Raw genomic sequence first — 24,891 nt, forward strand, 5'->3', positions numbered from 1 at the left:
TCCAAACACCTGAAACCTCCGTTCATCTTCAGGATCCAAATTAAGATATTTTAGATGAAATCTGAGAGGGGCGGCATGGTGGCTCAGTGGTTAGCACTGTGGCCTCACAGCATGAAGGTCGCTGGTTTGGGTCCCAGCTGGGTCAGTTGGCGTTTCTGTGTGGAATTGTTGTGCATGTTCTCTCCCTGTTGGCGTGGGTTTTCCCCCAAAGTCCAAACAGATGCACCATAGGGGGAATTGATTAACTAAATTGACCCTAGTGTATGAATGTGTGTGTGAATGAGTGTCTATGGGTGTTTCCCATTACTGGGTTGCAGCTGGAAGGGCATCTGCTGTGTTAAACATTTGCTGGAATAGTTGGCGGTTCATTCCGCTGTGGCGACCCCTGATAAATAAGGGATCCTTGCTAAATAAGGGAAAAGTGAACGAATGAATCAAATCTGAGAGCTCCCTCATCCTCCATAGGCAACAAAAAAACTACCAATTTGAATTTGTTTGCCAAATAATTATCATATTGCCAAAATTAAACACGGACCCTGATCTGATACGACTGAACAGTTGATTTTTGGTACATGTATCATAACCGTTGAATCTGAAGACACATGGACAGTTTTTGACAATGTCCCTGGTCCCTTTTCGGGGGTCTAGCTGTCTATTGAGGATGTATGAGCTCTCAAATTTCATCTAAAATATTTTAATTTGTGTTCAGAAGATCTCTCAGGTGTTGGAGGATTGGGGCAGCATGTTTTTTTAAGAGGTGTGCGTCAGCCACGATGAGGGCTAAGGGACCACGTGCAGGCTGCGCCGGACCATACACATGGGCTTGACGCAGAAGTATACATCAGCCTTAAGGCTTTTATTGCCTCCTGTTGGTTCAGTGTGCCCATAACATGCTTCATACATCAGTGGTTTTCACACTAAAGGAATAACTAGTAAGTGCTATTGTTAATCAGTCCTGACTGACTCTTTTTGTATGGTGCATCGTCTCACTAAAATGCATCACAATGCATCGCGGGGGCAGCAGTCTCAGGAGAGAACCCCAGACTTCCCTCTTCCCAGACACTTCCTCCAGCTCCTCCAGGGGGATTCCGAGGCGTTCCCAGGCGAGGCGAGAGACATAGTCCCTCCAGTGTGTCCTGGGTCTTCCCCGAGGCCTCCTCCCGGTGGGACATGTCTGGAACACCTCCCTAGGTAGGCATCTGAAATAGATGCCCAAGCCACCTCAGCTCACTTCTCTCCATGTGGAGGAGCAGCGGCTCTACTCTGAGCTCCTCCTAGGTGAGCTCCTCGCCCTATCTATAAGGGTGCACCCTGCCACTCATTTCTGCCGCTTGTTTCCGAGATCTTGTCCTTTCAGTCATGATCCAAAGCTCATGACCACAGGTGAGAGTAGGAACGTAGATGGACCGGTAAATCGAGAGCTTTGCCTTTCAGCTCAGCTCCTTCTTAACCACAATGGGCTGATACATCAACCGCATTACTGCTGCAGCTGCACCAATCCAAGACACTAGAACTCCTCCACCTGGGGTAAGGACTTACCTCCCCAACCTTGAGATGGCAAGCCACCTTTCTCCATCGGAGCACTATGGCCTCAGACTTGGAGGTGCTGATTCTCATCCCAGCCGCTTCACACTGGGGAGCAAACCGCGCCAGTGCATGCTATAACCTTTCAGACACAATGTAGCTTTACACAACAACAACGAAACTATGAATGCATATAATGGTGCTGCGCCTTAATTGTCCAAAATTTTCTACATTTAGGAGCAAGCTTCTCTGAAGCGTCTTAAGAGTTTCTTATTTCTTTTCTTTCTTGTTCTTAAGACTTCTCTTTGGTGTGGATTTTCATGTGTTTCTTAAGATGTCCTGGTTGAGTAAAACTCTTCCCACACTGGCAGATGTAAGGCTTCTCTCCAGTGTGAACTCTTATGTGAAATTTAAGGCTTATGTATTGACTGAAAGTCCTTCCGCAGTGTTGACAGCTGTAAGGCTTCTCTCCAGTGTGAACCCTCATGTGCATTTTAAGCTTTTGCTTTTGATTGAAACTCTTTCCACACTGAGGGCAGGAGAAAGGATTTACTTCAGTGTGGATTCCCTTGTGGTCTTCAAGGTGTGTCTTTTGAGTGAAACTCTTTCCACACCGATAGCATTTGTAAAGTTTCTCTCCAGTGTGGATTCTCATGTGGGACTCAAATTTTTGTTTATGAATGAAACTCTTTCCACATTCTTGGCATGTGAACGGTTTTTCACCAGTGTGAACTTTCATGTGGACATTAAGATTCTGCGGTTGACTGAAACTCTTTCCACACTGATGGCATTCGTAAGGCTTCTCTCCAGTGTGAACCCTCATGTGGACATTAAGGTTTTGCTTTTGAAAGAAACTCTTTTCACAATATTGGCAGTTGAACGTCTTTTCTCCGGTGTGAACTCTCATGTGGACCGTGAGGTTTGCTTTTTGAGTGAATTGCATATCACACTGTTGGCATTTGTAAGGCTTCACTCCAGTGTGTATTCTCATGTGGGCTTCACAGTTTTGTTTCTGATTGAAACTCTTTCCACAATATTGGCATTCGTAAGGCTTCTCTCCAGTGTGAATTCTTCGGTGCACTTCCAGTTTTGGTTTGTGGCTGAAACTCTTTCCACAATCACAACAGATGAAAAGAGGGTTAGATTTGGTTTTCTGACTCTTTTTCTTCTTTATAGATTTTCCAACAGTCATGATACCCTGGTGTTTCTCATATTGATCTTTCTCTTTCATTTCATCACTCTCCACTTTCAGCACCAACACATCTAAAGCAAACAAAGAGAAAAAGAAGTTTAGCCCAGTTTAAGAAGTTTAGCCAAGTTTAAGAAGTTTAGCCCAGTTTAAGAAGTTTAGCCCAGTTTAAGAAGTTTAGCCCAGGCACAAAATAACAAACATGAGATGCAATACAACAAACTTTAATTAATGTGTTTATTTCATGATTTCCCCCCCAAAATAAACACGTATTCCATTTTTGGTTCTTGCAACACACTCCAAAAAAGGTTGTGACAGGAGCAGTTAAGGACTAGTAACCAGGTAAATTAGTTAAATAATGATGTGATTTGAAACAGCTGGTGTCAACAGGTGATTATGATTTGGTACAAAAGCAGCATCAAGAAAGGGTCTAGTCCTTTAGGAGCAAAGATGGCCTGAGGATCGCCAGTTTGTCAACTGATACGTCAGAAAATGATTGAAATGTATAAAAACATTGTTCCTCAGAGAAAGAGACGAAGACATTTTGATATTTCATCTTCAGCAGTGCAGTACATCATTAAAAGATTCAAGGAATCTGGAGAAATTTCAGTGCATAAAGGACAAGAGAGCAAGCCTAAGCTGAACAACCGTGATCTCCGATCCCTCAGGCGGCGCTGCATCAAGAATCCTCATTCATCTATAAGCCAGATCACCACATGGGCTCAGGACTACTGCGTAAACCTTTGTCAAGTACCACAATACAGAGTTATATCCACAAATGCCAGTGAAAACTGAACTGTGCCAAAAGGAAGCCCTATGTTAACAGTGTCCAAAAGCACAGTTGACTTCTCTGGGCTCGGAGGTATCTGGGATGAACCATCACAGTGGAAACGTGTACTGTGGTCAGATGAATCAGTATTTCAGGTGTTGTTTGGGAGAAATTGTGAGTATGGGGTTGTGTCAGTGCACCTGGCAAAGGGAACTTGCACTTCTATGATGGCACCATTAATGCAGAAAGTACATAGAGATTTCGGAGCACAATATGCAGCCTTCTTTTCCAGGGACACCCATGCATATTTTAACATGACAATGCCAAACCTTCTGCACACATTACAGAGTTCTGGCTACGGAGAAACAGGATACAGGTACTTGACTGGCCTACCTGCATTCCCAACCTGTCTTCAATAGAGAATGTGTGGCTCAAATATATATATAAGCAATAATACATGAGTAGCAGGATATGGCTGTATTTCGGCTCTGGTAGGAGGAATGTGTTGGCTCGAGGCCACAGGTTGAGTGCCTTAGTGTCCCATAAGTGACGATATACAGCCACATTGCACTGCTACGACTTTATACAATAGTTTGACGGCATAATCGTGTATATAAAAAAGAAAATCAAACATGAGAGGCTCAAAACCCTTCAGTATGAGGAACTACTTTCTTCCACCATGTTAAAGTACTGGCACTCTTGCTCATTGTATTAATATAATCACTGAAGGGTTCATAATTATGTTTCAGTGTATTACGGTACTGTAGTGATGACGTCATGTTGTTTACGTACTTTACGTCTCCACGTTATACTGTTGTTGAACGGAAGTGTTAACGTCTCGTGTTCATGCTGTACAGAGAGAGCATGTGAAAGTAATAAAAAGACGCTGATAAAACGATTCCTTCTGTCTAGTGCTTAAGCTACGCACTCCAAGCTCAACACACCATTTATTTACATCTGCAGCTGATGTCAGAACAGCAGGAGCAGTTGTTTATTCACCAATGTCACTGTAGAGCTAGTGTTTGAATGATTCTCTAGCGTAATTTCTAAAGTGATGGCAAAACTGATGATTTTGCTCACATTTTAAGATTATAAGGCTGAACGGCATGAAATGCCATCAGTCTACAGAGATTTCTCAGTATTTTTCTCTTGCAATCAGAATATTACAATAATTAACCCTGAAAAGCTAAAGCAGCTCAAACACTACCGGATTACTGTTGTGTTTGTGATAAGGAAAACCGCACGCGGCCATTTCTTCTTTTTTTCTGTTTACTGAACTAGTCTGCAGTAGGAAAACAGGACTCCTTAGAAACAAACAGATGGCCAACAAAAACGTAACTCAGGGTTATACAAAGACTGGCCTACACAAAATACACACATTTCTGATATGAGTCCCATCTCACAATCAATAAACCACAATTACTATGGTATAAATACAACATACAACATACAAAGAAGATGGACTTAGAAAGTCACTTACCAGTTTTATAATGATTTGATCAAACGTAGCTTATTAAGGGCTTATTATCTGCTCTTGTGGATGGCGTTGTCTCTCCGAAGTTATAAATGTTTTAAAATAGGCACTATACTTATAAATAAACTGCATAGTTGCAATCCAAACAACTACATTCTCTACTAAAAAAGCCTCAAAAGTACATTATATTGTCCAACAGCTGCAATATTTGTCAGACTGTAGTGCGTTTATTGATCTGCTGTCACTCTATATAAGCGGAGTAATAAACAAGGGTGAAGAGGCCGTAAGAGCTCTGATATTGCATATATATATATATATATATATATATATATATATATATATATATATATATATATATATATATATTCTCCCTTCTGTGTGTCAGGGCAGACCTTTATCCAGATCGATGGGATTTAAATGGTTTCTTTTTTTCTCTTAGTGTTTGTGTGTCCTGTGAGCTGTCTCCATGAGCAGTAAAATCATTTTGATGAGGGACTCATATGACATTCTCCATAAACGTCCTTCTTTAGTGTATTTGAAATGAATTTGAATGAAAGCCAACCTGTTAGTTGTTCAGGATCTTCATGTTTGAATGTTTCCTCAATCTTCAGGTCTTCACTCTCCTCTTTAATAAAGGCCATCTTTATAATAGTGGAGCTCAGTCGCTTCAGCAGGAGTTTCTCTGTCTGTTTAAGAGGAGAAGAATCAACACAAAGAAGAAGAAATCAAGACTAAACCTCTGTCTGTGTCTCAATCGCTCACAAAAAAAGAGACATGATTGGAAAACCAACAGAGAAGAGGATTAAACTGCATTTATTGATTCAATGTGACTAATAAACACACAACCATGGAGTATTAAGCACTCAGCTGAAGTTTAGAGTAAAAACATGTTATTAAATGTCGTATATTCCACAAGTTTTTAGATTATCAGAAACACAGAGCCGTAAATCACTGAGAATAGACGCAAACAGCTGTCAAATCAGAGTATTTCTCATTGATTTCAGGATATTTTGCTGTCAGTGAACTACGGTTCTGTGTAGTAAACACTTCTTCATCTGAAATGGAGATTTACAGTTAATTAGAGCCAAAATTACTTACGAATTGAGCACAAAAATGGTCTTTGGCCCTATCCAGCTTTCCTGATTCAGTAAAATCTTTCAGTCGGAATAATAAAAAGGTGTAGATGTGAACATAGAGAATTACTAGAGTCACATCGCCTGAGCCAAAAACACTGAACACACATAAGAACACCAACTATAAAGGAAGTTCAGCGTTCATGCTTTGAGTATTGATTTGTACAATATAAAAGAATTTCATTCACAAACTGTTTTGTAAAGTATGTGATTTTTGTTGTTAATTTACGCCGCAGAACATCAGAAATGATTCAGTGAATCATTTATCTGAGCATTTGATTCAATTGACTCGTAACGTTAGTCTGTTGATGCTCATCTACTTACTGTGGTAGGTCTTGTTTGATGAACTGATCGACGACACAGGAAGCGAAATGAGACGCAATTTTTCTAAATAAACCTAAAATGATGATAAATAAACATAAACAATAATACATTCCACAATAAAACCAATTTAACAAATATACGATACTTAAAAACACAACCTTTCTCCTGCCGAATCACACAAAGCAGCGCGGGGTTGTTCCTAGAAGGGATACGGCTGTGGCTGGAAGTTAATGAGAATTATTTATAGTTTTTATAAAATTGCCCAATGATTGTATTTTATTAACGTCTTCCCCTACCTCAACCCTAATCCCAACCCTCACAGTAATGTAAAAATATGAATTATTGTTGAACAAAAACTATGCTATATTGATACACGTATTCCTTTTAGGTTTAACCGGAGCTCGGCTTCATGACGCCATGACGTCCTACCAAAATAAAAGTCGACATGCAAGAATCTGAAATTCAGAAAGAAATCCAGAAATTGTGTATTATTCATTAACTTTGGTTTAGTTTAAAGCTATTGTGTCATCGGTTAGCACATTTTTATTGTCAGTGTGGATTTTCCAACAGTGACAATAGTAGAATTCCTAGTAGAAATGAGACAAAACAGACATGTGTATAATATAATATACACTGATTTGCATTAATTCCAAGCCCTCACACCACAAATAAGGAAGAAAATACACAACATAAAGCTTTATGATACATTATACTACCTCTAAAATGGCTTTAACTTTGAGCTATTTCAGGGCAGGCCAATACAACACAAGTTTACAGTCATCTTGTAGATCTGGACTAACTTCAGCTTGCTCTCTTCATCAAGCATCGCCACAGCAGAATGATCCACCAACTACTCTTGTCTGTTTTATCACCCTTGCCAAATTATTACCCTCTTGCTTAAGTCTCAACCTGATTGTCTAATTCCAAACCCTAAACATACCAGAACAGGAGGGTTAATAATTTGACAGAGGTCAGAATTTGACTGGTGGATGCCCTTATCTAGCAAAATGTCAATTATTTTACCAAAATAAGAGGAATCATACACAATGCATGTTGTTTTTAATAGTGACACAAGTAAGATATTTCACACACATTCACATTTAGTCCACAAGAGTAAATTATAGTAGCATAACTTTTATTAATGGCCTCATTCATAAGTATGTACAGCAGATCCTTAAAGAGACGTTTGACATTAATACTCACCCTCATCTCATTCAAAACCTTTAAGAGACAAGGTATTGATGAAATCTGAGAGCTCTCTGATTCTTCATAGACAGCGAGAGTCATGAAACGTTCAAATCCCAACTTTTAAATACCTCGGGTGTGCAGGGGCTGGACAATGAAACTGAAACACTGGCCAATTTAGTGTGGAGGTTTTATGACTAAGTTTGGCCAGCCTGGAAGCCAATCCTCACTGATCTTCATTCCACCAGTAAGAGCAGATTGTGATGGCTACATTAGCAGAGTAACAGCACAGTTTAGCTTGAAATATTTCAATGCGCACAGCATTATGTCATTTGGTGATATATCAGAGTTTACAAGAGGACACATTTTTATTTGTCTCACCGGTGCATCTGTGACCAAGACATTAGGTCTTTGTGATTGATCAAGAACAGGTGTAACTGTGGACACAATAGGAAGCTGCCTGAAAGGGATGTCTGGGTGCTAACTTGGATTGTATAAAAAAACACGAAACCACAGTTGCCCAACTCACTGCAGAATGAAATGTGCAGCTCAACTCTCCTGCTTCCACCTAAACTGTTGGTCTGGAGCTCCACAGGGTCAATATACATGGCCAGCTGCTATACCCAAACGTATAGTCACTCCTGCAAATACCAAACATTGGCTTCAATGGTGCTGGCAGTGAAAATCTTGGGCTGTGGACAACGTGAAACATCTATTGTTCTCTGATGAGTCCACCTTCACTGTCTTTCCCACATCCGGGAGAGTTACGGTGTGGAGAAGCCCCAAAGAAGTGTCCCACCCAGACTGTTTAATGCCCGGAGTGAAGCATGTGGCTGGATTTGAAGCATGTGGCTTGGTTTGGGCTGCAATAGCATGGCATTCCCTAGGCCTAATACTTGTGCTAGATGGGTGCATCACTGCCAAGGACTACCCAACCATTCTTGAGGATCATGTGCACCCAATGGTTCAAACATTGTATCCTAAAGGTGGTGCCATGTATCAGGATGATAATTCACCAATACACACCGCAAGACTGGTGACAGAGTGGTTTGATGAACATGAAAGTTAAGTTGAACATCTCCCATGGCCTGCACCATCACCAGATCTAAATATTATTGAGCACTTCGGGCTGTTTTGGTCAGGAAACTTATTCCTCCAACAGCATCATGTAGCTAAGAAGCTTAAAATCCCTCTGGCCACTGTGCAGGACTTGTATCTGTCATTCCCAAGACAAATGAATGCTGTATCACCCGCAAAAGGAGGCCCTACACCATACTAATAATTGATTGTGGCCTAAAACCAGGCGTTTCAGTGTCATTGTCAGACCCCTGTATATCTCCAAACATACCTGCTAAGATTTGTCTTGGCAAATCAGGGAGACCGGGGGGTGGTGGGGCCGACAGTGATTGAGGGGGTTTAGTGTCCTAATAACACTGATGAGAACCGAGTTAGTAACTGTTCTATGGAGTGGGTTTCGACTGGATACTATTTCAAAGTTGGCGATCCGCGGGTTTTACAGACTGTTCCAATAAGTTGGGGACCGGGGATGTGGGCGGTGAAATTACGGGAGTTTTCTGGGAGAATTAACAAAATGGGAGGGTGGCGGCAGATGGGTCTGAAATATGGGAGACTCTCGGGAAAAACAGGAGTGTTGGCAGGTATGCCTCCAAAGTATACTATCATGAGCACAGTGCTCATAAACGTCCTGTACTGACAAGAAGAAATGGTTATAAGAATTAATATTACAAGAATAAACTTTGTTTTAAGTGCACACGTGTTCTTGGATCTTTGTTTGATTATATTTGAACCACTGAAGGCACATGGACTGTTTCTAAGATGTTTCTGGTACCTATTAGAACTTTAAATGAGCCGGACAACCGTTTACGGAGGATGAGGGAGCTCTCGCATTCCTTTCATAATATCTTCATTTTTGTTGAGGATGAACGAAGGGGGTTTGGATCGACCTGTGAGTAACTATTCACAGAATTTCCATTTTTGGGTGAACTAATAATTCAAGCTCAGACTTACTCCATCTGTATGTGCAGCTGCTCACTAAAGCTGGGTACAATAATTTAGTGGAATGATCATTATTTTACTTATAGACACATTTTCAGACGGACCGTGAGATTTCCCAACAGTGGGGTGCAGTGTCTTAATTAATTGGCCTTCCTCCAGTGATTTTCACAAAGCTTCTCTGTGTGAGTCTTTATTTGTGTAGGGCTTATCTGCAGTGTGAGTTATCATGTGTCTTTTAAGTTGTCCGTTTTCAGTAAAACGCTTTCCACACTGGCACATATAAGGCTTCTCTCCAGTGTGGACTCTCATGTGCAGTTTAAGTTTAGGTTTTTGATGAAAACTCTTTCCACACTGTTGGCAGACGAAAGGCTTTACTCCCGTGTGAATGCTCATATGGCCATCAAGGCTTGTTTTTTGACTGAAACTCTTTCCACACTGTTGGCATTGGTAAGGCTTCTCTCCGGTATGAACCCTCACGTGGACCTTAAAGTTCTGTTTATCTCTAAAACCCTTTCCGCACTGAGGGCAGGAAAAAGGCTTCTCCCCAGTGTGAATTCTCACATGGCCATCCAGGTTTTTTTGTAGACTGAAACTCCTTCCACAGTGTTGGCATTTGAAAGGCTTTTCTCCAGTGTGGACTCTCACATGGAGCTTAAGGTTGTGTTTATGAACGAAACTCTTCCCACACTCTTGGCAGGTAAACGGCTTTACTCCAGAGTGAACTCTCATGTGCCCTTCAAGATTAGTTTGTTGGCTGAAACTCTTTCCACAATGTTGGCATTGGTAGGGTTTTTCTCCAGTGTGAACCCTCATGTGGACCTTAAGATTTTGTTTATGAATGAAACTCTTTCCACACTGTTGGCAGGCAAAAGTCTTTACTCCAGTGTGAATTCTCATGTGACTTTCAAGATTTGGTTTATGGCTAAAACTCTTTCCACACTCCTGGCATTGGTAAGGCTTCTCTCCAGTGTGGATTCTCATGTGGACATTAAGGTTTTGTTTATGGTTGAAACTCTTTCCACACTGATGGCAGGCTAAATGCTTCTCTCCAGAGTGGATTCCCACATTGCCCTCAAGGTTTTTTTGTTGACTGAAACTCTTTCCACTGTGTTGGCAGTTGTCAGGCTTCTCTTCAATGTGAACACTCACGTGGGATTCAAGTTTTTGTATTTGATGGAAACTCTTTCCACAATCCCGATGATTAGATGTGGTTTTCTGAGCATTTATAATCTTTGGATTTTCTTCAACAAAATCATGGTGCTTCTCGTACTGATCTTTCTCTTTCATTTCATTCAGTTTATCACTTTCCTCTTTCAGCGCCAACACATCTAAAGCGGAGAAAGACATGTTTGAAGGCCCACAACAATAGACATGAAAACCAGCATGAATGCATTTTATCACCAAAACCAATGAGCATGCAAGATCTTATAAACACTAAGTTACTAAAATATGTATTTCTGTAACCCCAGGTCCTAGCCAAATATTTTTCTTGTTGTCTTCCAAGACAAACACACAAGCCGTCAGCAAAACCGTTATCACTTGCTCTGAATAACTGGTTTTTACCAGGTTTATTATAGATTAGGGATGCCTAACCCTGTTCCTGGATATCTACCGTTCTGCAGAGTTCAGCTCCCACCATGATCAAACACACCTAAACCAACTAAGAAGGATTTGATGAAGCACTTGGTAATTAAAGATGTGTGTTTGATCAAGCAGAACTCTGCAAGTAGGTAGGTATGTAGGTAGATTTACAGGAACAGAGTTGGGCACCTCTTTTACAGATCAATCACAAATGAACGTACAGTCAATGCTGAAATTCAACCTCTGGCAAATTCTGATTTAAAGTTACTTTTATTCAAACAGCAAGTTTGTTTCAACAGGAATGACACAGGCATTTCCCAGTGGATAATTAAACGATGTAAAAGAGGGATCATTGTGGGAAACATATTTCTCAGCTTTTATTTACATTTGAACAAAAATGTGGCAAGTCCAAAATTATTAATACCCTTTGCAAATTGTCACACTCTATGCGAAAATCTAAAGTTCTACACCATTCCCAATAGTCCAAGCTGTTTTAAAGCATCCTACTTACCCATTGAGAACAGCTGTTTTAATCAGCCCAACAGGTTGACAGAAGCTGTCTGCTGTTGGTTTGTGGACAGTCATTGCTAATGCTGTGGTCACACGAGTTTGAGCATGCAAAATTTTGTCATACGGCGCTGCCAAAATGGGCGGGATTAACAAGATGATTAGACATTTCAAAAAAAGCGAACGATCGGCTCATATTTAACATGTCATGTTTTGACCTTTGATTGGTCTCACGCATTCATGTGATGCGATTTTGCAGGTCAGAGTTCACCAGGCTTGAACTTTGCAACGCAGCGATCTGTGAAACTTGACGGACAAGCTTGCGTTTCCGATTTGCCTCATTAGCGTGCGTATGAATGGAAGTCTATGGTGAGAAAAGTCCAATGTGACTGTGGCTTTAGACAAAAGGAGCTTAACAAAATGTTCTGCACTGAAAAAATCTCAGCAGACGTGGTCACCTGTGCTGACCAGGAAGATAATGAGAGAGGTAAAGAGGAATCCAAGGGTCACCACCAATGCCATCTTCATGAATTTGGTGGTAACATCTCAAGGCAGGTAGTCCAACATACACTGCATACTGATGGATTCCCCAGACAGACCTAAGAGGGCAAGACTTCTCCAGAGAAGGCACACAAAAGCCAAACAAAGGCCTTTGCAAATGCTCATCGAGACACAGAAGACTTCTGGTCTTCTGTTGTATAGTCAGATGAAACAAAAATGTAAAAGTTTGGCCAAAATGATGTAGCATTGTAGACCTTCATTTGGAATTAAAAAGGAGAAGCCGTTAACCCCAAGAACACCATGCCCACTGAGTCCTGACTTAAATCCAATTGAGGATCTGTGGAGGAAGCTAAAGATCAGGGTGATGGCAAGGAGACCCTCCAACTTGAAAAAGTCCACCTTTACTGTTTATCCCACCTCCGGGAAAGTTACGGTGTGGAGAAACCCCAAAGAAGCGTACCACCCAGACTGTTTAATGCCCAGAGTGAAGCATGGGGGTGGATCAGTGATGGTTTGGGCTGCAATATCATGGCATTCCCTAGGCTCAATACTTGTGCTAAATAGGTGCATCACTGCCAAGGACTACCCAACCATTCAATGGGTCAACATTGTACCCTGAAGGTGGTGCCGTGTATCAGGAAGACAATGCACCAACGCACACAGCAGGACTGGTGACAGAGTGGTTTGATGAACATGAACATGAAGTTGAACATCTGTGGCCCGCACAGTCACCAGATACTATTATTATTGAGCACTTTGGAGGAGCAAGTCATAAAATGTTTTCCTCCACCAGCATCATGTAGTGACATGGCCCCTTTTCTGCAAGACAAATGGCTCAAAATCCCTCTGGCCACTGTGCAGGACTTGTAAATGCTGTATTGGCCGCAAAAAATGAGGCCCTACACCATACTAATGAATTATTGTGGTCTAAAACCAGGTGTTTCAGTTTCATTGTGCAACCCCTGTATGTACAGTGGTATGAAAAAGTGTTTGCCCCTTACTCCTCCGGCAACTGTATTTCCTAAAATTAGTGCAATAAATAATCTTCCATTCAAACGTCCAGTCTGGAAGAGGTAAAACTTTTCTTTTTTACTCTTCATCATCAGTTGGCACCATTAACCCTTTAGAAACGTCTGTGCTAAAAGCGTTTCTAGCTTTTATATGGAGCTCTATGGAGTAAACCAACAATTTGTATGTGGTTCTATTTGGATTCTCGGAAGCTATAAGAATTAACAATTTAAAACAGGAAATATGTTGGGACCATTGTTATTGTTTACATCCCTCAAAATGGTCTATATGCTGTCATGGCTTTGGAATCAAAAATATGATGATAATGGAAGTCGATGCGACAAAACCAGCCAAAATAAACAAAGGGAAGTCAATCTGCCCAGAGTGTATTGTTGGGTTTTTGAACATTTTCAAAGCATTTTCACAAAATTTTTGTCAAAATAACATTTGTCAGAAAAAATCATTACATCTGATGAAACGCAGAGAAAGTTGTGGCCAAATTAAGAGTCAAAATCACCCCAGAGTGGATGAAAACGACAAAACAGCACATAAAGGTTCAAATTAAAATGTTAAATTCATGTGTTAACAAAACAAAAATTATTTAGTTTGAAACTGTGTTTCTAGTCCCGTTTACCCATACAGACGGTAATTTTCCGGAAAGGTCTGTATGTGTGAACGGGCCCTTTTTGAAAATACCAGTAAATTTGTTCTGGCAATACATTGTAGCATTAGCGGTAATTTGCCGGAATGCTGCTCTGTGTGAACGCAGAAGGAAGATTGCCGGAAAGAGCTTGTTCACACTTAGAACACGCTGACGTGAGACGTCTACTCCAGCCAATCAGAACACTCAGACGCATTCACATCCGCGCTGTTTATGAAAAAAAAGCCTTCAAATATTTTTCCAGACACATTTAGCTGCTAGATGTAATCAGATATCGTTTCTATGTTCCTTCTTAATTCCAACTGTGAAAAAATATCAATAAAATGCTGATGATAAACCGCTGTTTATTTACCTTCAAGCTCTGCTTCAGTTGTGTGCACGTGAAACAGCCGGTGAGCGTCAGCACACACACATATTATGTACATCTCGACACGCGAAAGTGTTCCTTTATATGTTTTATCGAAGTTGTTCGCAATAAGTATCCAGACACAGGGTTTGTGATGAAGCCGAATGTTCACAAACACAAGCGCAGCCGTTTACAGCTCATTTCTGCTTAATGATGTCAGAATTTACCTGTATTTTGGAATGGATGTGTGAATGCTCTTTTCCAGAAAAATTCCGTTACGTTCTGTGTGAACAGCGCTTTCTTAAATTTACCGGTAAAGTCGTTTCGGTAATTTTCCGGATATTTACCAGTATCACTGTGTGAAAACGGCTTCTGAGCCTCTGAAACATGAGTAGTTTTAATCCAACCAGAACCAGTTATTTACAAGACAGCAGAACAGTGAACACTAGCAGACAACACATGTAAAGGTGATCATCTTTAGTGTTAATGTTGTTAGTGTTTAATGTTGGTGATCAACATTTAGTGTTAGTTAGACACTGATGCTTAATTGATTTAACCATTTCCCCCAGTGTTTTCTCTAAATAAATGACTATTTCTGCATTATTTTCCTCAAATGAACACATCATAACAAATGTCTGTAGGATCTTCATCATTAGTGTAGATCTTAATGAGGATCATATGACTGAGTTGAGCTGTGAGAATGAAAACCAACCTGTTAGCTGCTCAGGATCTTCATGTTTGACTCTGAATGTGTCCTCAATCTTCAGGTCTTCACTCTCCTCTTTAATAAAGGCCATCTTTATAATAGTGGAGCTCAGTCGCTTCAGCAGGAGTTTCTCTGTCTGTTTAAGAGGAGAAGAATCAACACAAAGAAGAAGAAATCAAGACTAAACCTCTGTCTGTGTCTCAATCACTTCTCTAGCTCACTAGTCAGTGTGCACTGGAGGAGAATCACTCATTTAATAAAGCACAGCTCCTCATCAGTCAAATAAAACTATAAGAGCACAAACTATACATGAAGTTGAGCACTGATGCTTCGGGAATATCTGTATAATACGTTTAAAAGCATTTAATATACACTGTTTGTAAAAGATACCTCATGTTTGTGTTTGTTGTTCATTTAGCGCGATTGACCAGCAGGTGTCAGAACGCGGCGATTCAGTGAATCATTTATCAAGCATTTGATTCAATTGACTCGTAGTCTCTAAATGCTCATTTTCATCCGCTTGCTGTGATAATTCTCGCTTGATGAACCGATTGAGCGAAATGAGTCGCGGCTTTTCACAAATTAACATTCAAAAATATTAAATAAAGCTTAACGGTGTTGATTCCATGATGTGAACCATTTTGAAAACACAACCTTTCTTCTGCTGAATCTCAGGCGAAGCAGCGCAGAGCAACGGGCTCATGACGTCACGCCGTCTTACCAAAATAAAGGTCTTATTTACACTCCATAGATACTATGATTATATATATGGAATATAAAAATCTGTTTACACTCAAAACAAATCCGAAAATCAGTATCTAATTCAGAAATTACATCATGTTTGTCTCATTCAACTTAAGAATGCAGTGAAATTAAAAATTAAAGTCATCAGTTAGCACAGCCATTCTTACTTCTTTGTGATTTTTCAACACAGGCGGATGTTTGTTGTGCAAAATTCTCTGAATATATTAAATATTAAGACCAATATAGTGCAGAAATCATGCTCACTGCTGGTATATCCCCCCAGTTTCATGTATAATCAGGCTATTTATGTGACTGGTAATTGTTTTACTGCTATCATTTAAAATTGCATTCAATATTTTATTTGTGATTTAAGGTTTTATTGTTTTCTTCCAGTAGATGTTAAAGTAATATGAACAGATATTACAAGTTAATACAAGTAGGCCTGTTACATGTAAAACCAGAACATAAACACTGGTTAAAATGGACAAAAATACAAAATTAGGTGGAAAATAAAACCAGGTAAATATATTAATTAGTTCATTCATTAATTATCCTTCGGTTTAGTCCCTTTATTCATCAGGGGCCAATTAATAAGTTAATAAATAAAAAAAATTATCCCAATAATAACATGAAAAGACAGTATAAAGTCAGGTAGTGCCAATTCTCCAAGATCCTTTGGATTTCCTAATTCTACATTCATTTGAACATTCAATTGGATTGAGCTCAATTGGATCATGGGTTCACATGAACATTTTTCAATCTGATTGAACAGTCAACCCTGTTTACAAATGGATTATCTGGGTGTATGTAAATGTAGCCAATGTGACATTAAAACAACCAAAGTTTTTAATACCTAAAAGGATGCAGCGCATTAAACAGTTGGCCTTCCACCAGATTTTCATAGAGCTATGTCCTATGATTTATTAATATTTGTGTAAGGCTTCTCTTCAGTGTGAATGATCATGTGTTTTTCAAGTTGTCCTTTTCGAATGAAACTCTTTCCACACTGGCAGATATAAGGCTTATTACCAGTGTGAACACTCATGTGGACCTTAAGGTTTTGTTCTTGATTGAAACTCTTTCCACACTGTTGGCAGACGAAAGGATTTACTCTAGTGTGAATTCCTATGTGGGCTTCAAGGTGTGTTTTTTGGCTGAAACTCTTTCCACACTGTTGGCATTGGTAAGGCTTCTCTCCGGTGTGGATTCTCATGTGGACCTTAAGGTTTTGCTTATGATTGAAAGTCTTCCCACATTGTTGGCAGGCAAAAGGATTTACTCCAGTGTGAATTACCAAATGGCTGTCAAGGTTCTTTTGCTGACTGAAACTCTTCCCACACTGTCGGCATTTGAAAGGCTTCTCTCCAGTGTGAACTCTAATGTGGACCTTAAGGTTTTGTTTACGATTGAAACTCTTTCCACATTCTTGGCATGTGAAAGGATTTACTCCAGTGTGAACTCCCATGTGGCCTTCGAGTTGTATTTTTTGACTGAAACTCTTTCCACACTGTTGGCATTGATAAGGTTTTTCTCCAGTGTGAATCCTTCTGTGAACTTCCAGGTTTTGTTTATAATTGAAACTCTTTCCACAATCACAACAAGTGAAAAGACGCTTAGATTTGGTTTCCCGAGTCTTTATCGTCTTCGTAGATTTCTCAACAATCATGAAATCATGGTGTTTCCCATTATGATCTTTCTCTTTCATCTCATTCAGTTCATTGCTCTCCTCTTTCACATCTAAAGTGGAGAAAAGAAATGCAAGTTTAGCCCAGTTTAAAAAACACAAAACACCAGTCATGAAAACATATACAGTTAGTCATTTAGCAGACGCTTTTGTCTAAAGCAGATTTTAGCTCCAACCCTAATGAAACACACCTGAATTAGCTAATCAAGGTCTTACTAGGTATACTTGAAACATCCAGGCAGGTGTGTTGAGGAGAGTTGGAGCTAAACCCTGCAGGGACACCGGCCCTCCAGGGCTAAGATTGGTGACCCCTGGTCTAAAGCAACTTACAGTTGAGGAGGCTTTCATCGATTCTACAAGAGGAGGCAATATTCATGACAAGTGCGGATTATACAATTAACCATTAGGGCTCAGTCAATTAGGAGCTAGAGCAAGGAGGGAAAGTGTTTTAAGGTGCTCAGGTTATAGCGAAAAAACCCATCTCGAAGTCGACTAGTGTCAGAATGGGAAATTCATTTCACCAGTGAGGAACACTGAATGAAAAAGTTTTGGAAAGTGACTTAGAGGCTCTCTGTGATGGTACCATGAGGAGGAGCTCACTTAAGACTAACTTGAGGCTCCTGGAGGGGATGTAGACCTTCAGGAGCAGGTGAAGGTAAAGAGGGAGCAGTGCCAGGGGCTGTCCTGTAAGCAAGCATCAATGATTTGAACTTGATGTGAGCCTCGACTGGTAACCAATGCAGAGAGGTAAAGAGAGGTGTTACGTGGAGCATCTTGGGCTCATTGAAGACCAGACGAGCTGCAGGCTGCAAGATGGGAGTTCAGCTAGAAGAGCATTACAGTTCAGACAACAGCTTGGACTAGATCTGTTAGGAAGGGTCTTTCTGATGTTGAAATGTGCAAACTTGCATGATCGAGCTGTGCTAGCAATGTGCTCTTTGAAGGGCAGCTGATCATCTTGGACAGGGGTCACCAATCTTGTTCCTGGAGGTCCGGTGCCCTGCAGGGTTTAGCTCCAACTTGCCTCAACACAGCTGCCTGGGTGTTTCAAGTATACCTAGTAAGACCTTGATTAGCTTGTTCAGGTGTGTTTGATTAGGGTTGGAGCTAAAATCTGCAGGACACCAGACCTCCAGGAACAAGTTTGGTGACCCCTGATCTGGGATTACCCCAAGATTCCTTACATCTATTACTTGGGTAGTAGATGATCCCAGGATATAGAGAAATTGTGTTGAATTTGTGGAGTTGCAGGAAATACAAGAAGTTTTAGTCAGATTAAGCTGTAAGTGTTGGTCTTTCGTCCAAGTCAAGATATCCCCCAGGCAGTGCGAGATCCTTGCAACTACCGTTAGGTCATCTAGAAGAAATAAAAGATAGTGCTATGTGTCGACGGCCAAACAACGTTAAGAGAAACCATGTGATTGGATGAAAGTGATGTGGCATAAATAGACAATAGTAGGTGATCAAGAACAGATCCCTGAGGTACCTCAGTGTCCAGCTTATAAGCTTTGGATACCTGTCCCCTCCAGGCCACACCTGTCCTCCTCTTTTAGACCACAGGTGTCAATTCCAGTTCCTAGAGGGCCGCAGCTCTGCACTGTTTAGTTCCAACCCTAAATAAACACACCTAATCAAACTAATTGAGTCCTTCAGGCTTGCTTGAAACCTACAGGTAAGTGTGTTGGAGCAGGGTTGGAACTAAACTGTGCAGAGCTGCGGCCCTTCAGGAACTGGAATTGACACCTGTGTTTTAGACTTTAACTAGCAGAGTGGAGTTCTAGTGATGTTCATTGAGGAGAGGGTGAACAGTAGAATCTGGGGATTCCCCGTATCAAAAGCAGCAGACGGGTCCAGTAGAAGCAGAATAGATGATTTAGAACCTGCTTTGGGAATCTGCAGGGCTTCAGTGACCATGTAGCGCAGTCTCAGTGGAATGTCCACATTTGACTCCTGATTGGTTGGTATATTGGTTTGGATATTTATTCCTCTGTAATGAGGGAGAATGAGAGTGAATTTCCTTCAGACGGTGTCGCTTGACAGAGATTTGGGATGGACATGGTGGGAAACAGACTGCTAAGTTTTTTGGTGACTTAAAACCCACTGTCCTTTAACATGGCATAAATAATTACACTCTTTAAATGTGCAGTAGGTGGTCTGTCAGAATGCTAACCGGTTAGCATAATATCTTTAAAACCAATGCCTCCCCTGCCATTCAAAGCCACGCCTCCTGAAACACAAATGCGCACCATAAAGATGACAGCAGACAACCCACTAGTTCATGTCATTCGTCAGCTAGAAATGTAGCTAGTGGTAGGCTAGCGGCGTGCATTTATTTATTATTATTTATAACTTATTACTAAGCCATGCTTACATGCTATTTCATCTGAATATTCAGAGTAGCGGTAAACAATATAGTGAGCGTCTCACAGGCTGTCATTGTTCAAAAATGACCCAATCTGAATATAAAAGCAACTTCAGCTCAGTAAAGCAGGCTAGGCGCTATTTACTGATGTTTTGTTGTTAAACTGAATATAAATCTACATTATCTATGCTGTAAAAGCACCTTATGAAAACTGAAATAGTCACATCAATCTTTCAGCGGGAGATTTCAATGGCTAAACAACACTTCTGTGCATATAACCCATTCATAACAACACAATCTACATCAGCTCTACATGACTAAAAGAGTTTTAACACCGAACATGACCTGTGTAACAGAAATACTTCAGCCAGCGTGCAAAACTAACTCTCCAATATTGATTCAGGATTTTAAAAAAGTTTTGATTCGACATTTGTTTTAACAGCGACTGTGATTGTCTCGTGCGCACATGGCGGATAATGTGTGAAGAGATGCAAATGTACATAAAAGAATTATGAAAATTATTGGCCTGACAATATTTAATTGAATGAACCATTTTAGCTATGCCTCACCCACAATATAAAAATACATATAAACACATGTAGATCATTTACTTTAATCTGGGGTCGCCACAGCAGAATGAACCGCTAACTTATTTAGCAGATATACAGTTTCTTCGGGTGTACCCCAGGGCTCAGTCCTGGGGCCCCTGCATTTTATCATCTATCTCCTTCCACTTGGTAATATTCTCTGTAAATACAACATACAGTTTCATTGCTATGCGGAGGACACCCAGCTCTATCTCTCTGGCAAACCCTCTTCTTATTGTCCACCGTCATCCCTTACTGTCTGCTTAGCAGAAATCAAATCCTGGCTTTCTCTTAACTTCCTCCAATCCCACAAGAACGCAGGGAGAACATGCAAACTCCACACAGAAATGCCAACTACAAATATATATATATAGCTTTATTTAAGAACATTAGTGTAGATCTGCAGATCTGAATGTGAATCAAATGACTGAGTTTATCTTTGAGAATGAAAGCCAACCTGTTAGCTGCTCAGGATCTTCATGTTTGACTCTGAATGTTTCCTCAATCTTCAGGTCTTCACTCTCCTCTTTAATAAAGGCCATCTTTATAATAGTGGAGCTCAGTCGCTTCAGCAGGAGTTTCTCTGTCTGTTTAAGAGGAGAAGAATCAACACAAAGAAGAAGAAATCAAGACTAAACCTCTGTCTGTGTCTCAATCACTTCTCTAGCTCACTAGCTAGTGTGCACTGAAATGGCAATCACCCCTGTAAATAGTTAAATGAGCTTTGCACTTAAATATGATCAGAAAAAAAACATCAGAACACAAACTAGTTTATCATTAATGGTTAGTACACTACATTTAAAAGGCTTTAAATTACACATTATTTGTAAAGTGTCATGTTTCTTGTTGTTTTTATGAAATATGTAGTTAGTACGTTTGTTGTTCATTCACACCGATTGACCAGCTGGTGAAGCCAGAACGCGGCGATTCAGTGAATCGTTTATCGAAGCATTTGATTCATTTGACTCGTAGTTTCATTTTCATCTACTCACTGTGATAATTCTCCTTTGGTGAACTGATTGACGACACAGAAAGCGAAATGAAACGCAGATTTCTACAGATTAAACTTCTACGCCGTTAAATAAAGCTCAACAGCGTTACATTCCACAATAAAACCATTTTGAAATGATCAGATATTTGCAAACATGTCTTCAGCCGGATCACAGATGGAGCAGCGCGATGGCGCGGTCTCATGGCGTCATGCCAAAATAAAAGTCTTATCTGCGCGCAAACATTATATTAAAAACGAATTCAGAAGTTATATTTTGTTTGTTTAGTTAAGCTAAAGAATGCTGTGGAATCGAAAGCTCTTCTATCATCACTTAGCTCAGCCATTCTTACAGTGTGATGTGTGATTTTACAACTCGGCAGAGTGGAAATCAGGCAAAAGTGAAAGTAAAAATCAGTTGGTTAGATTTATGTTGTACATGTTTATCATATTATATACACTGATTTGCATTCATTGAAAGCACCCACACAACAAGGACTAATATTCTATTATTTAATATTGACCCATTTCACAGCAGACCAATATAAAGACAGTTTAATCCACAAGTTTACAGTCACGTTGCGGAATTCAGCTTGTTGCCGTCTTTTCAGGGGTCTCCACAGGTTTGGAAGTAGACTCTGGATCTGAACTAGCACTCAAACTGCCTTGGTGGAAGAGTGTGTATAATGTCCTTGAGAATGATGAGTGTCCATCAATGTAAAGGTGCAGGTAAAAGTATTTCCAGAGTAAGAGTTTAGGCTGGGGGTGTCACTGTGGCGCAGTGGGTAGGATAGCTTCACAGCAAGAAGTTCGCTGGTTTGAGTCCCGGCTGGGTCAGTTGGTGTTTCTGTGTGGAGTTTGCATGTTCTCCCCGTGTTGGTGTGGGTTTCCTCCAGGTGCTCCGGTTTCCCCCAAAGTCCAAACACATGCGCTATAGGGGAATTGTCAGTAGTGTATATGTGTGAATGAAATAGGAATAGTTGGCGGTTCATTCCGCTGTGTAGGTCTGGGGGAGTTTGAGTACAATGAATGATACATTTGTAGCTTAAAGATGAAATGTTTAGTATAGAATTATTCATTCATTCATTTTCTTTTCGGCTTAGTCTCTTTATTAATCTGGGGTCGCCACAGTGGAATGAACCACCAACTCATCCAGCACATGTTTTACGCAGCGCATGCCCTTTCAGCTGCAACCCATCACTGGGAAACATCCATACACACTCATACACTACGGAGAATTTAGCTTACCCAATTCCCCTATACCGCATGTCTTTGGACATGTGGGGGAAACCAGAGCACCCGGAGGAAACCCACGCCAACACAGGGAGAACATGTAAACTCCACACAGAAACACCAACTGACCCAGCCGAGACTCGAATCAGTGAAGTTATTTACGAACAAGCTTATCTGCGTTAATCTTACGGTTTCTTTTCAGTTGTGTAAAGACTGGTTTATACTTCTGCATCGAGTGCACGAGGATGGTCCGGCACAGCCTTTGCACGGCAGCAGACCATTCGCCGAGGCTGACACCGAAGCTTACATGCACCTCTCAAAAAATGTAACTATGCACCGTGACGATACCCGCTTGGTATCGCTGACAAGTGTGGGCGGAGCTGAGAGCCGTGGGGGAGGAGCGAGTGTGTCAAGTCTCGTTGAGGAGTTCAAAATAGGAACTTTTGCTTTGTGTTTACTTTATGATTAAAGTTATTGTATGTTCGCCAGTTCCCGCCTCTGAATGAGCGAGTTTGAGCTACTTGCACAGTAAAGTAGCATGAAGCTGCGGTCACACTACACTTTTCTCTGCATAAACTTCCATTCAGAATGCGTCAGACTGGTTATTGTGACCGTTTATTGTGGTACAGTTTATTGCGATGCAAAAATGTCACAATAAGCTTTGTGGCGTTATGACGATCTTATTACGTTATGACGTCTGTTATAAGAAATACATTGAACATTCGTAATGTTTTTTAAATAAATATCCTAATAGATCTAAGTATCCTGATACACATCGTATCGTGAACATTACATCGTGATACACAATGTATCGTGAGCTGAGTGTATCGTTACACCCTTACTCCGCGCAGAAGTGTAATTCAGCCTACAGGCTGCGTCTTATCGTGGATTAGCATGTGTTTTTTAAGTTGTCCTTTTTGAGTGAAGCTCTTCCCACACAGGCAGGTATAAGGCTTCTCTCCAGTGTGAATTCTTATGTGGATTTTAAGGGATGGGTATTGTCTGAAACTCTTCCCACACTGCCCGCAGCTGTAAGGCTTCTCTCCAGTGTGAACCCTCATGTGTATTTTAAGATTTTGTTTATGACTGAAACTCTTTCCACACTGATGGCAGATGAAGGGGTTTACTACACTGTGAGTTCCCACGTGAGCGTCGAGATTTGTTTTTTGACTGAAGCTCTTTCCACACTGCTGGCAAATGTAAGGCTTCTCTCCAGTGTGGACCCGCACGTGGACCTTAAGGTTTTGTTTGTGGAAGAAACTCTTTCCACAATCCTGGCAGGTGTAAGGTCTCTCCCTGGTGTGAACTCTCATGTGGACCTTGAGGTTTGTCTGTTGAGCGAAACTCTTTCCACATTGCTGACAGGTAAAAGGCTTCTCTCCAGTGTGAACCCTCGTGTGGAACTCAAGTTTTTGTTTCTGATTGAAACTCTTCCCACACTGTTGGCAGGTAAAAGGCCTCTCTCCTGTGTGAATCCTTCTGTGGACATCCAGGTTTGGTTTTTGGCTGAAACTCTTTCCACAATCACAACAGCTGAAAGGACGGGTGGATTTGGTGCTTCCGTCTTCCATCATTACATGAGTCTTTTCCATCTTCATTGATTTCATGATCTCATGGTGTTTCTCATATTGATCTTTCTCTTTCACCTCATTCAGTTCATCACTCTCCTCTTTCAGCACCAACACATCTAAAGCAAATTAAGAGAAATAGAAGTTTAGTCTAGTTTATAGGAACAAAACTAGATGTCTATAAGGAAAGCAATGCAGAGACTGTTTCTCACAACTTTGAGCTGTGCCAAGTCCTGTAATCCAGGGCTGCCAACTCTCACGCATCTGGCAGAAATTCACGTGAAGTGTTTTTTTTTATTAAAGAAAGACGGTTTTAAAGACTTTTATCGTTATATAAAGATGTTATTCTCTATGTGCAACCAAACCAACGCAGAATACATCCCCGCGTGCCTCTCGCTCCGCTCCTGCTTGACGCTGACGCGATGCATTCCCGCTCTCGGTATGAATCCCACTTGTGAACATGCATGCCGAAAAAAAGTAGGTGCTTCTCACGCGCCGCTCATGTGTTGTGCAACAGGTGTTGTGCCGAGAAACGCCTCTGCCCTTGCCGTAAAATACACCCTGTTCACAGACTTTCATTAGGATTCTCAGTCTACATAGAAACCATAATAGATTAAAACGTAATATGATTAATATCTTGATGGATAAGGCAAAAACGGTAAGTGAAACGCATTGTAAAACACACTGTTTACAAATAAATGTTAGCGAAAATCTGTAATCTTCTGTAAGGAAAGGGTTCACTCAGTGTCATGATGCTGTTGTTAAAAAATGATCTATTTCAGTTAATAGATGCACATTTCA

The 24,891-nt window shown here is 40.7% G+C and overlaps 3 protein-coding genes across 5 annotated transcripts; all 3 read right to left on the reverse strand.

The window, feature by feature from the left end:
- Nucleotides 1-835: 835 nt before the first annotated feature.
- Nucleotides 836-16,561, reverse strand: LOC130221956 (gastrula zinc finger protein XlCGF8.2DB). Of its 2 annotated transcripts, none has more exons than XM_056454549.1 (3): nt 16,522-16,561; nt 14,931-15,060; nt 836-2,787 (listed from the first exon to the last, which is right to left on the reverse strand). In XM_056454549.1, the coding sequence occupies exons 2-3, from the start codon at nt 15,013-15,015 to the stop codon at nt 1,817-1,819; spliced, it is 1,056 nt and encodes a 351-aa protein (XP_056310524.1). In that variant the 5' UTR covers nt 15,016-15,060; nt 16,522-16,561; the 3' UTR covers nt 836-1,816. The 2 variants fall into 2 exon arrangements, with proteins under 2 accessions (XP_056310524.1, XP_056310522.1); XM_056454547.1 differs by lacking the exon at nt 16,522-16,561 and adding an exon at nt 15,315-15,484.
- Nucleotides 9,104-10,910, reverse strand: LOC130221959 (gastrula zinc finger protein XlCGF8.2DB-like). Its single transcript, XM_056454552.1, has one exon. The coding sequence runs from the start codon at nt 10,899-10,901 to the stop codon at nt 9,780-9,782; it is 1,122 nt and encodes a 373-aa protein (XP_056310527.1). The 5' UTR covers nt 10,902-10,910; the 3' UTR covers nt 9,104-9,779.
- LOC130221971 (gastrula zinc finger protein XlCGF8.2DB-like) lies at nt 16,114-21,457 on the reverse strand. Of its 2 annotated transcripts, XM_056454566.1 has the most exons (3): nt 21,294-21,457; nt 20,759-20,888; nt 16,114-17,405 (listed from the first exon to the last, which is right to left on the reverse strand). In XM_056454566.1, the coding sequence occupies exons 2-3, from the start codon at nt 20,841-20,843 to the stop codon at nt 16,582-16,584; spliced, it is 909 nt and encodes a 302-aa protein (XP_056310541.1). In that variant the 5' UTR covers nt 20,844-20,888; nt 21,294-21,457; the 3' UTR covers nt 16,114-16,581. The 2 variants fall into 2 exon arrangements, with proteins under 2 accessions (XP_056310541.1, XP_056310540.1); XM_056454565.1 differs by lacking the exon at nt 21,294-21,457 and having other exon boundaries at nt 20,759-20,962.
- Between the last annotated feature and the right edge of the window lie 3,434 nt (nt 21,458-24,891).

This window comes from Danio aesculapii, chromosome 4 (genome assembly GCF_903798145.1).
Source record: "Danio aesculapii chromosome 4, fDanAes4.1, whole genome shotgun sequence".
Taxonomy (NCBI): Eukaryota; Metazoa; Chordata; class Actinopteri; order Cypriniformes; family Danionidae; genus Danio; species Danio aesculapii.

Excerpts from the sequence above, each read along its gene's own strand:
- LOC130221959 (XM_056454552.1), bottom strand. The coding sequence starts at position 10,901 with ATGAAAGAGAAAGATCAGTACGAGAAGCACCATGATTTTGTTGAAGAA.
- LOC130221956 (XM_056454547.1), bottom strand. The coding sequence starts at position 15,338 with ATGAACAACAAACACAAACATGAG. Across the intron at positions 15,061-15,314 it reads ACAACAAACACAAACATGAG|ACAGAGAAACTCCTGCTGAA; the intron begins GTATCTTTTACA and ends CCTCTTAAACAG. Across the intron at positions 2,788-14,930 it reads AGATCCTGAGCAGCTAACAG|ATGTGTTGGTGCTGAAAGTG; the intron begins GTTGGTTTTCAT and ends TGTTTGCTTTAG.
- LOC130221971 (XM_056454566.1), bottom strand. The coding sequence starts at position 20,843 with ATGGCCTTTATTAAAGAGGAGAGTGAAGACCTGAAGATTGAGGAAACA. Across the intron at positions 17,406-20,758 it reads AGATCCTGAGCAGCTAACAG|ATGTGAAAGAGGAGAGCAAT; the intron begins GTTGGCTTTCAT and ends TCTCCACTTTAG.